Genomic DNA, 12,168 nt, shown 5'->3' on the forward strand with positions numbered 1-12,168 from the left:
AGAGAATTCATTCTTACAAAATCCATTGTTTAAGAGGCAACTTCTTGTTCCATGGGTAATAATCACCACCTTGTTATGGACTAGGCCTCAGATCACAGGAACCAGGCCACACAATAGACCTTTGGGTTCCTGCAGTGCTGGCTTGCCTTCTCTGGTGCAGGGCCTGGCACCTGCTACCTCACAAGGACAAGCCATCCGAGCATTTCTGTCTGCCTGTCTGGACTCCTGTTGCTGAGAAAGAAACTCACTCCTATAGTCCTAAATAGCAACGAAGGTCACCATCTCCGCAGTGGTGCTTTCTGGAAAAAGCCAAAATGCATTTCTTTTCCAAGAATGAAGAAAACTCTTATGGAAACCAGTGCTGAAAAAGGTGTTTATTAGGCCACAAAAGCATCACCCTCTGTACACTGTATCTGAAGTTGGGTACACACTCTAATCATCTTTTTCTTGGCAAGAACAGTATGGAGTCTCTCATTTGACCCCTGTCTATTATTTAAACTTTCGGGCACATTTAAAGAAATGGATCAGAAAGTATACAGGCAGCATGATGAAATGGATCATGAATTAGAAGGCTTGAGCTCAGACCTGGTCACCTCCACTTCTCTGGGCTTCTGTGTCTTCTTCCAAGGTCACTGACATCCATTATGGCATCTACGGTTGAAATGGAATTCATTGCTGCCCCTCTGGTGGCCCTTATGGAATCCTCTCTTCACTTCCATGAAGTGTTTTGTTTTGTTTTCACCATCTGTGTTTCTCCAAGTCACTTGTTCAGGTATCTATCACCTCCACGAGGTTAGGAGACTCTTGAAGGAAGGACTACATTTTAGTCCCAGAACAACTGAACAATGGCACCTGTCTTCCCATTAGTGGGAAAACATTATGATTAATTTCTTCTCCACAGAAGGCTTTCCTCTCACAGACCTTTTCTTAAACTCACAGTCTATGATTTAACCTGTTATATTTTCAATTTCTCAGTGAACTAAATTTCTGGAGTCTGCAGAGACTACAGTGATTCACAGAGGCTCCAACCTCTTAGCCATCTGGAGATTCACCACTGCCAACTATAGACTCATGGGCTGGAAACCACTTGCATATCCAAAGCTTAGACACCATCTTTTGAAACCTGAACATCTATTTCAATGGCTCTAAGTCTTGAAACTTCATTTTTACATGCAGCACCTTGAGGCATTTACCAAGTAGACAAAGTACTGGGTTGATAGCATTGCATTAATGAAGTATTGAGATTACTGATAAAGCAGGAAAATGTAACTGACTTTGTCACACTCACACCATTTGCATGAGAAGGCTGAGTTTCTTTGGCTCTTTGTTCATTCAAGGGCATGGAATACCTATTTGGACAGACTTAGGCATTGTGTTCACCTGTTGATAAAATCTTGCATCAGCCACAGTGCTCTGCAAGCTGATTTAGGTTTTGGACTACGACAACTGGCCACTGGTAGAAATATACCATATATACACATGGAAATTACAAAAATACATTTTATTTATAGTTGATTTCTTTTGAAAGTAACAAAAAACTAACACTATGAAAGATCAACCAGCATACTAAAAAGACACTACCTAGTTATCATCCAAACAAGAGATGTGTTTGGAGATTCCATGACACATCATTGCTGAACATTCCAGAAAGGACAATTTGCCATTGGGAATTAAAAAGAGCTTCTTGGGAAAAGTCTGTGCTTTGACAGTTTGAGTCTCCCATACTAATCAGTTCCCACTCTCCTCTCAACTTGTAAATTTTCACCTTCATCTTCTCTTTCAGTAAAGACCAAAGAAACTCATGAGGACAGTGGACAGATGGGCTCAGAAGGGAATGGGTAGAGCTGAAGCTAGATGGGGCATGGGTGAAGGCAGGACAGGACCCTGTTCTTCAACAGACACCAAAGAAGCCCCTCACACCATACTTAGCTCCCATAGTTGGGGAAGGAACTATAGGTCCCCCCCACCCTTTGCTACTCAAAGTCAGTGACTGTTTCATTGCATCAATAGGCAGTCAGTGCCTGGTACCCCCACATTCTGCAGGAGGATACCCATGCCAGGGAGGGTAACATGGGACCTCTCAGCCACCAGGTAGTGGCATTTCAGCACAAGTCCTCCTGAGTCCATCAACTGACAAACTCCATATAAGCATTGCTTAAAAAGTTATTTACATTTAAATTCAAATCAACAGATTTTCTACATTCAGAAGCTTCTAGAAACAGAGGCTGCAGCCAGGGAGGCCTATGGGTCCTCCATTCCTGTTTTTGTCTTTGTTTTCCTTTTTAAAACAGGAATCAAACACTTTCCTTTTGTATCCCTGGGCAGCACGTGCTGGTCACCATGGTTGAAGAGACAGGTTGTCTTGTGATAGTCAATATCTCTATTATCCCCTCCAAAGGGATCAGCTCCGATTTAGGCCATCTTCAATGCAGACAAAGAAAAACCTTTACAAATAACAAGTTTTCGTTTGTAGGATCCTAAAAGCTCTTAACCTTGATTCTGTTTCAGTTGAGTTCTAACTTGTAAGATACTCTTATTTCCAAAATGACACCACCTTTTAAAAAGTCTATCAACACAAATTTACCATTCCTGTTCATCTTCTCTCTTTCTTAGCCTTCAATTAATGGGAGGAAAAGAGTCAAGACTATTTATAGGCATAACCATTGGGTCTGATTTTCATCCAATTCATTTGACTTTGAATATGAGCCGTTAAAAGCAAAAGGATTCAAGTTTCTTGGCCAGAGTCAGTGTCTCCCTTAGAGACTAGAGATGATTTTAGCATTCATGGGCACGGCTGAATGAGAGAGAGGACAATCTGGTGCTCAATTTATACTCCTGCATTGCCTTTAACACAGAAAATATTGACATGCAGAGGTCAGCAAAGATAAAGCTATATTCTCCCCCATCTGGTGATTCATTAAAATGTGATATTGGACAAGAATCTGTACGTTAGCTAGTACCTCTCAGAGCTAAGTCTCCTTAGGGAAATCCACCCCCAGTTCCAACACTCACAACAAAATATCAAACATATGGTCCCAAGCAGGGACTTCTTAACCCATAAGCAGTTGTGTTAGCCAAAAGATGCAGTTGTTCATGAGTTTCTTCTTGTTTCCCAGAAGTCCTGCTGGTCATCCTTTTAGAAACAGGGAGAGGAAGACTCACTTGTTGTCTGTTTCAAGACCGCACACACCGGGTGTGAGAAACCCAAAGCCTATTTCCACAGAGTGTGGAAGGCAAGGTCTCCCAGGGCTAAGGCATTAGACCTGGAACTCAAACATGTCTGTCTGCTTCTTGGCCAGCTTGGCCACCTCCTCCCGGATGGCCTTCACGAGGGCTGCAGTAGAGATGTTGGTCAGTGGAGTATCGGGGGGGTCATTCTCTGCTAGGCTCTGCTGAGAGGCAGCTGTGGAGGGCACAGGGACCTGCTCCAGGCTAGGGTGCAGGTTGGAAGGATGGCTGTATTGGCGAGGGAGCCTGGAAGGTGAGCTCTGCTGATAACGAGACCGGGGGTAAGCCTCAATGTATCCAGGGAGGGGTACCTGAAGAGGATGTTGGGAGAAAAGAGAAGAGTCTGGGTTTAGGAAGAAGCTCAAGTCCCAGAACACAGTTGACTACACACATGACAAAACCAGTAAGGCAGTAATTGAGATCTCCCTTATCAGGACACTAATCCCATTCATGAGGGCCTCACTCTTAGAACCAATCACCTCCTAACAGTCTTACTTCCTAGTTCCAGTACCTTGGCATACATAACAGGATTCAACAAATGAATCAGCTTTTGGGTGGAAACACAAAAACATTTGGACCAGCAATAGGGCTGTGTGAGTTAGTAATTTTTGGATGGGAGAATATATGGTAGAGAATCAGCCCCTCCTATCCCTGCCAGATGTTCTGATGTTCTCCCCGAAGGAGGCTGATTTCTGAGAACAAGGCTAACTCCTGAGCTGACAACCACTGCTGGGTGTCAGGCAGAGGAGGAGTCTGTCTTAGCATGGATGTTCTGGGTGGTGGGGATAGATCAATGGGAAGTATGGAGGGGGGTGAGTTCTAAGGCTACCACTGTGGTCCAAATAGGAGCTTATAAGGACTCAAGCAAGAGAGAAAGGGACTAGATAGATGTCCTAAAGTTTGAGTTTGGGAACAGCTGCTAATGTTGGGTCTTCTGGCTATGAAAGGACAAGTAAATCAGAGCTGAACTGTCTAAGTCGTTGGGTCACAAGAGCTATGAACACAGAGTAAATGGAGTAGATGAAAAATCAAGGCCAGGACACAGGACACACTCAGAACTCAGCTCAAATGTCCTTATTTCCATGGGCTTTTTCCAGCCTGACATTAGCCTAAGGGTCCTTATGAAGTGCTTCCATGTAGTTTCTATAGTGTGACGGTCAGCCCCCGCCACCCCCCTTGCCTTAGTGAAGGAGGATGTGTCTTACTTGCTTACTGTTGTGCATGAGTGCTTAGGATTCTGCCCAGAACATGTCAGGGTGTCTCTCAAAGCCCAGGCTTCTGAGGAGCACAGTTTGGAACAGCAGGTATCAAACCTTTGAGAAGAATGCTGCCACATCCCCTCACCCTGCATTTCAGATTCAGCTAGCTGCACAAACTGGACTTAAAAGTCAATGTCCAACTCTTGAGATCTCTTTCTCTCGGAAGCATCAACTTTTGGTGCTAATGGCTAGAACAGATAAGGGATGGCTGACCCCTATAGGGTGCCTTCAGAGTAATGTTCATAAGCAAGGAAGAGTGGATGATAACCTGCTTTTCTTTTATAGTAGATATAGGGTAGCACCACCAGGCCATTCAAAATTTATTGAAAATTACCACTTCTTCCTCAGCCAGTACCCATGGCAGACATCACCAACTGATTGCTGCAATCTTCAGTTGAGTCTGGAAGTCTAACACTCAATCATTCTCCATCTAACCCCAAAGATGAAATCTGCCATTAATCCCAGGTCCATACAATCATATTTATGGTAGCTTTTAGTATCAGAAAGGTCAGACATCCATATGAAGGATGGAGACTTGTCTTTCTCATATCATTATGGAAGTTGTAGATTATCCCTGGACTAATGCTGACAACTTGTCTCTCTGAGCTACCTGCATTGTTTCTCACATGCTGTCAATCATGCATCTTGCCTAGCTTGCTCAAAGCCTGGGTAAACATCCCTGGCTTCGCTTCAGGGTAACTGGGAACCAAGAAGAATCTAGTTAGACCACACCAATCTTCCTCATCATTAAAAACCATCAGCAGGAAACTCATTATCTTCTCAACGATGGAGAGGATTCCAGGATGTCCAGTTATCTTGCCAGAAAGGTTAGGTTTTCATTTGCTGGGCTCCTTCTCCTTTGTGTCTTAGGTGATATGAACCCCAAGGCCTCTGGCTGTAGCCACCAGCCCAGGTGAGTTAGCATTGATGAGTGTCTGAAGACGAGGGTCAGGATTTGGAGAATACTTCCACTGACTCCCACAGAGCACAAGGTGTAACACTGCACATGGTGGGTGAGCTGTCAAAGTCAAGGGCTTGTTGCCTCGTTAGTGCATCTAACATCCTCTCCTTTCTGAAATGTATACACACTAGTTTTAGACTTGAAGATTTTTATGGAGTCAAATGATCAAACCATGTCCAAAGACACCAGCTATTTAGAAAAGCCAATAATACAATGAAACAAAAAGGGGAGAGAAAGAAAACAAAAGAATAAAGAGAGACAGAGAGAGAGAAAAGAAAGAAAAAAAGGAAAGAAAGAAAAACATAAGCCATAAAGTCGCACAGTAATTCACACAGCCTTAAGAGCAGGCAATCACTCTAATTCCTCTCTTAGAGCTTATTTACTCTAACTTTACACACAACTCCAGTGAGCTCAGACATGCTTCATTTGAAGATAATAGCACAGCATATTAGGAAAAGCATGTTTAAGGATATGTGTATTACTGGAAGTGGGGACACTGCTGGTGATAGGAAGTGCCAGAGAGGAGCAGGGTCAGGCAAAGGAAAGCCATGGTGAGCCACGGTAATGAGTCCAAAAATTATATTAGTGTGGATACAGTCAACCTAAGGGCCCTGAAGACCATTAGGGCTCTTCCTCCAAGCGCCATTTTAGTACAGTGAGGTATTCATTATGATGCTGCTGAATCACTCATATACGACAAATTAAATTATGTGGTGCCTTCTTTTAAAGAAGGAACATTCACTTCAGAAATGTTTTTATGCAAATGGCATATAATTTCAAATATTTCAGAAATGAAAGGAGTAAGCTTTTGGGCAACAGGAAGGTCAATGCTGTCATGTAGATAGAGTTGTCTGCTGGGCAGTGGCTCAGGTCATGATTCCTAGCTACTTGGGAGGTTAAGATTTGAGGATGGGGAGTACGAAGCCAGCCTGGGCAGACAAATATGAAAGATTCTTATCTCCAATTAACGAGCAAAAAGCCAGAAGTGGAGATGTGTCTTGACTGGTAGAGTGACAACCTTGAAAAAAAGCTGAGAGCATAAAGCCCTGAGTTCAAACCCCAATACGGACAAAGAAGAAACTTAAAAATAAATGACATCACTCCAAGGAGAACAGACCTGATGCTGAGTTGAGGCTGTAGGGTGCTGAGTATAGACTCCAGAGGTTGAAACACAGAAATAAATGACCTTGACCAGAGTCTAAGTGTTTCCTAACTCTAGGATTTCATCCACATCCTAAGAATATCACCCCACATGACCGAATAACCAGGAGTCCCCCAGGCCTAACCTGGGGCACAGCCACCTTTGTCATCCCTCATGGGTGCTGTCATTAAGGGAGCAGTCAAGCCACCAGCACCCATTTTCTGTATTTCCTCACACAAAGGCAGGTTTGAGTTTGGGTGACAAGCTAGGTAGGAGCAGACAGGCTGGTCACTCCTACCAGTAATGAAGAGAGACACCAAAGGACCAGGCCGGGCCAGTCTATGACTGGAAGGTAGACAGGAAGTCATAGGACCTAAAGGTAATAAAACTTCCATCTTGGGCTTTCTAAAGCTTCATTTGCTGCCTTTTGTTTTACAACTGTATAGAATACCAGATGTCAATGGCTCACACCTACAATCCTAGGAACTCCAGAGGCTGAGATATGACGATTGTGGTTTGAAGCCAGATCATGTAGATCAAATCCAAGAGACTCTAATCTCCAATTAAACACCCAAAACCAGAAGTGGAGCTGTGGCTCAAGTGGTAGAATGCTAGTCTTGAGCATAAAAGCTAGTAGACACTGCCATGAGTAAACAGTTCCAGTACCAGTGTGTGCACGCATACACGCACATGCACATGCACATGTTATAGACTATGACAGATAAAATAATTAATTCAATGAACAAGGAATGAGACAGGTATGGGTTTGAATTCTGATCCTGGCACCTTACTGGCCATGTGGCCTTAGACAAATTACATTGTATGACGGGCCTCAGTTCTATCACCGGCAAAACGAATTAATCATGAGAATCATAATCCTACCTGCTAGGATTTGTCATGAACATGAAATCAGATAATGAAACATCTAACATGGTGCCTGGCACATAGAAATAGTCAACGAACAATGGTAGTTATTCTTATTCTTATTCTTTTAAATGCACACAATTAAGGTTGCCTTGCTAGGAAGAGTGGAGTCTGTAGGGTGATGAGGCTCAAGTTCCCTTGTCAGAGGACACCCTGTCTTCACACACAGTCTCCCTGCAAAAGGCTGACTGTAGCCACCTGGTGAGTGGGAGTGGGCACTCTGTTTCAGCTATTGATTCCATTCCCCAACCCCTGGGAAAGGTGACCATGTAAATGAGCAAGGGTCTCACCGAATCCGCCCACTGGGTGGGGAGCTCATTCTCTCCAGCGTAGGACATCCAGGCCTGGCTCCTGTAGGACGAGGGAGGCGTTGGGATGAAGTAGCCGGTGAAGCCCGGTCTGTTGGCAGCTGGGATGGCAAACACTGCTGGCACCGTGTTACCTGTCAGGGAGGAGATGGGGTGGAGGGAGATCAAGAGAGGGTAGCTTTAAGATCCAGCCTCTGAAGAGCCAAATAAAGCCTATTTCACAGGCAGCTAGGATGTCAGCAGGGTTCTGTAAATCAGGTTTGAGTTACTCTGGCTACTGGTGGCTCATGCCTGTAATCCTAGCTACTCAGGAGGCTGAGATCTGAGGATCATGGTTTTGAAGCCAGCCTGCTCAGGAAAGTCCATGAGACTCTTATTTCTAATAAACTATGTAGAAAAAGCCAGAAGAGGGGCTGTGGCTCAGTGGTAGAACACTAGCTTTGAGCAAAAAGAAGCTTAGGGACAGCACCTAGGCTCTGAGTTCAAGCCCCAGGACTAGCACACACACACACCAAAATGAAAATCAGCTCTGAGTTGAGTAGAGCTGGCTGGGCTGAACTAGAATTGTAGCTCCATGTAAGGTACAATGGTGAAGATTCCAGATTATCAGAGCATCAAGGAGGAAGGTGATGCGGGGGTGGGGGGGGACTGTATTTCCATGTTTGTGCAGCAATTCTAAGGTCACTGTGCACAGTGGAGCAGGTGGTGTCCTGCTCAAGGTATCTGGCCTAGAGGCTAAGTGGGATCCAAATACTGCCTGTGTTCTCTGCCAGACATGGGACTGCTTTCACTCAGGGGAAGGAAAGCTGTTTTCTAATGTCACCAAACGCAGCGTGGCCTAGCAGTGCTTGACTTTTCCCACCTTCCCGCCTCTCAGGCAGGGCCCAGCTCAGCTCTCACCCACTGGCCTGTTCCTCTGCAGCTAAGGAAGCTGAGGAATTCAGGAAGGCCTCTGATACTGGCTCTTGCTAGGAACTGAGAGGGGAAAAGTCTGGGAGCATAGGGGGAATTGGAAACTCTTAGTATGATCCCAGCACAGTCAACATGGGTGGGTATTGTCTGCAGTGATTCAGACTGGCTTTGATACCAGCTGTCTGTGTCAAGGAGCTCTGATCAACTCCCTCTTCCCCACACCTATACTCTTGATTTGCTAGCATTAAGAAAGAATGCCTCACAGTACAGATACTTCCCTTCCAGGATGAATTTTTAAAAACTCAAATGTCTGGGTGAGAAGGTTCCATGCTTGTAGTTCTAGCTACTTGGAAGGGAGAGATCAGGAGCAACATGGTTCAAGGAAAGAACTGGCAAAAAGTCAGTAAGAAATCTCATCTCAATAAATAAATTGGGCATGGTAGCATAGGCCTGTAATCCTAGCTCTATAGGAGGCATAGGTAAGAGAATGTAATTACAGGTTTGCTACAGGGGAAAAACTTAAGACCCTATTTAAAAAATAACCAAAGCAAGCCAGGTGCTGGTATCTTACACCTTTAATCCTAGCTACTCAGGAGGCTGAGATTTGAGGATGGAGGTTCAAAGCCAGCCCAGGCAAGAAAGTCATGAGAGTCTTATGTCCAATTAAGTTCCAAAAAAGCTGGAAGTGGAGTTGTGCTGTAAGTGGTAGAGCACTAGCCTTGAACAACAACAACAACTAAAAGCTCAGAGACAGTGACCAGGCCCTGAGTTCAAGCCTCAGGACTGGTGTATACACACACACACACACACACACACACACACACACACACACACAGCCAAAGTAAAAAAGGGCTGAGAGGTGTGCTTGGTGGAGCACCGGCCTGGCAAGTGTGAGGCACTGAGTTCAAACCCCAGCACCACCAAAACAAACAACACCCTCCAAAAGAACAAAAGAAATGGACTATGTGGGTGAGATTTGTAGATACCATGAAGGCTTTAATTAGTGCAATTAGGCACTTGAAGTTTTAGCCTAAAAGTGTTGAGTGGCCTGAATAAACCAAAATAACAATTGGGTCATGAGCAAAACTCTCTGTTCCGTTTTGTCATTATTTGTCAGGGCAAAATTCTGGACACAGATCAAGATTCAAAGCCAGCCCTGGCAGAAAAATCTGAAAGACTCTGATCTGCAATTAACCAGCAAAAAGCAGGAAGAAGTGTGCTCAAGTGGTAATGTCAGCCCCAAGCAGAAAAGCTGAGCAAGAGCACAAGGCCCTGAGTTCAAGCTCCAGGACCTGCTTCTACCCCAAACAAAACCAAAACCTATGGCTTGAAGATTTTGATTACCTGGGAAAGAAGGGAAATGTCTGAATAATGCTTTAAAGATAAAACAAACTTTAGCCAGGGTGCTGGCGGCTACACCTGTAATCCTACCTACTAAGGAGGCTGAGGTGTGAAGATTGTGGTCTGCAGCCAGCCTGGGCAGGAATGTCCAAGAGACTCTTATCTCCAATGAAACACCAGAAAACTTAGAGTGGAGCTGTGGCTCAAAGCGGTAGAGCTAGCCTTGAGTACAAAAGGGACAGCACTCAGACCCTGAGTTCAAGTCCCCACAACCACTACCAACAGCAATACAAGAGATAAACATTAAACTAAGAAATCCATCTACTTCTCCCATGAAAATCTAAAGTATGGCAAAATGCTAACATACAGTTACCTTTAGTATAACTTCCCCCACTCTGATCTTTTTGTGTTTTGTTTTGTTTTCGGTCGTGGGGCTTGAACTCTGGGCCTGGGCACTGTCCCTCAGCTCTTCAGCTCAACGGGAGCACTCTACTACTTGAGCCACAGCACCACTTCTGGTTTTCTGGTGGATAATTGGAGATCAGAATTTCATGGACTTTCCTGTCCCGGCTGGCTTTGAACCGTGATCCTCAGATCTCAGCCTCCTAAGTAGCTAGGATTATAGGCGTGAGCCACCAGGGACCGGCTACACCGATCTTTTATGAGGAATAAAACCAGTAGCTCTTGTAGTGAGGGATAGGAAGTCATGGGCGGATCAGGTGCGGTGGCTTTGGTCCCTGATGGGGGCAGGCAGCAGATAGCATGGATTTGGGGGCCAGGAGGATGAAGGGCTCAGAAGCAGGAACTGGGGTCCCTTTCTTCCTCTTTCTTACCTGAGTAATTTAAAGCTGACTGATCCAATTGTGCCACCGACACCGGACCTCTGGACACCTGGGCAAAGGAGGCACTGTCATGCAGCTGGGCCTGCTCAGGCCCCGAGGACTCGGCCATTCGGGTCTTGCTGCCGATGTCTGAGGTGGACCTGGGCAGGGAAGAGGATGTTGGTCCCTCACCTTCAGGCCAGTGGGGTTGGCAGCTTGGTCATCTTTAGTAATGGGCTGATGCCTTTAAGCTCCATGAAGGGGTGGGGGATCCTTGAGACTTGTTTGCCTCCAAATACCAAAGGGACTTCTGGGAATAGGTAGATAGATGTATTGCAGGAGGCATCTAGATTTGTAGCTGCTTTCCAGGTGGCCCAACCCTGGAATCATTTTTGCCTATTCAAGGTCAGTTTTCCCTGAAGGGTGGTTTTCTGGCTTGTGGGTGGGTAGTAGAAAACTTAATCCACATAAAAGAAGCAAAGCAATTAGTACTGAGTGGTAGCTGGGGATGCTTGGCCTGGGAGGTGATGACATCATCAGCAGCCAATGGGAAGGCTCCATCTGGAATGCGTGTGTGTGTGTGTGTGTGTGTGTGTGTGTGTGTGTGTGTGTGTGTGTGTGTGTATGTGTGTGTGTGTGTGTGTGTGTGTAGGATTTTCCTGTGGCTGACTTTAAAAGTACCCTAGGATGCTGGGGAGCCACTTTTGCTGCTACTAGGGCAGAAAGCAGGAAGCCATTGCTCTGGGAAGGGCAGGCTGCTTTCTGGAGCAGGAGACAACCAGCACTTGGTGATCATTAGGAATAAGAGAAGCTCTCTGTTCTTTTTCAGGCCCCAGGCAATCAGAGATACAGGTCCATTTAATATATCATCTTTCCACTTAGCGCTCAGGAAGCCGTGGTAGAGGAGGGCAGACAGCTCAGCAAACACAGGCACCACCCCTGTCCATAGTGTGTCGTCCCTGCCATCTACCTTTCCTGGCAGGCAATACCCTTCACCTGAGGCAGAGGCTTCCTTAAATTAAAGTGGGAGGCCAGTAGCAAGTGGCAGCCTACAGGATCACCTTGACTACTAGCTGTCACAGTAAAAGCAGAAGACATCACAGCAAGGGAGAGAGGGCAAGAGGGAGGGGCCTGGGCTCCTTTCTTCGCCCACCCCCTTTCTAAGTCTCACTTTCCTCATCTGTAAAAGGAAAGAAGTGGAGAACTTCACTTTGAAGGTGAGGTCCTTGTTTCATTCTGTGAGTTCTAGGATGGAGAGTGATCCCTTGTGTTG

General features: G+C 45.4%; 1 protein-coding gene across 1 annotated transcript in view; it reads right to left on the bottom strand.

Annotated features, from left to right (window-relative positions):
- Window positions 1-3,257: 3,257 nt before the first annotated feature.
- Window positions 3,258-12,168, bottom strand: part of Kiaa1549l (KIAA1549 like) — a 241,992-nt gene continuing 233,081 nt past the window's right edge. Inside the window, exons 19-21 of the mRNA XM_042691587.1 lie at window positions 10,908-11,056; window positions 7,804-7,955; window positions 3,258-3,539 (exon numbers count right to left, since the gene is read on the bottom strand). Coding sequence (XP_042547521.1) covers window positions 3,258-3,539; window positions 7,804-7,955; window positions 10,908-11,056 — 583 coding nt within the window. The remainder of the gene's footprint in view (window positions 3,540-7,803; window positions 7,956-10,907; window positions 11,057-12,168) is intronic.

The sequence above is a fragment of the Dipodomys spectabilis genome, unplaced genomic scaffold (genome assembly GCF_019054845.1).
Source record: "Dipodomys spectabilis isolate Male_0828 unplaced genomic scaffold, ASM1905484v1 ptg000145l, whole genome shotgun sequence".
In the NCBI taxonomy this organism is placed as follows: domain Eukaryota; kingdom Metazoa; phylum Chordata; class Mammalia; order Rodentia; family Heteromyidae; genus Dipodomys; species Dipodomys spectabilis.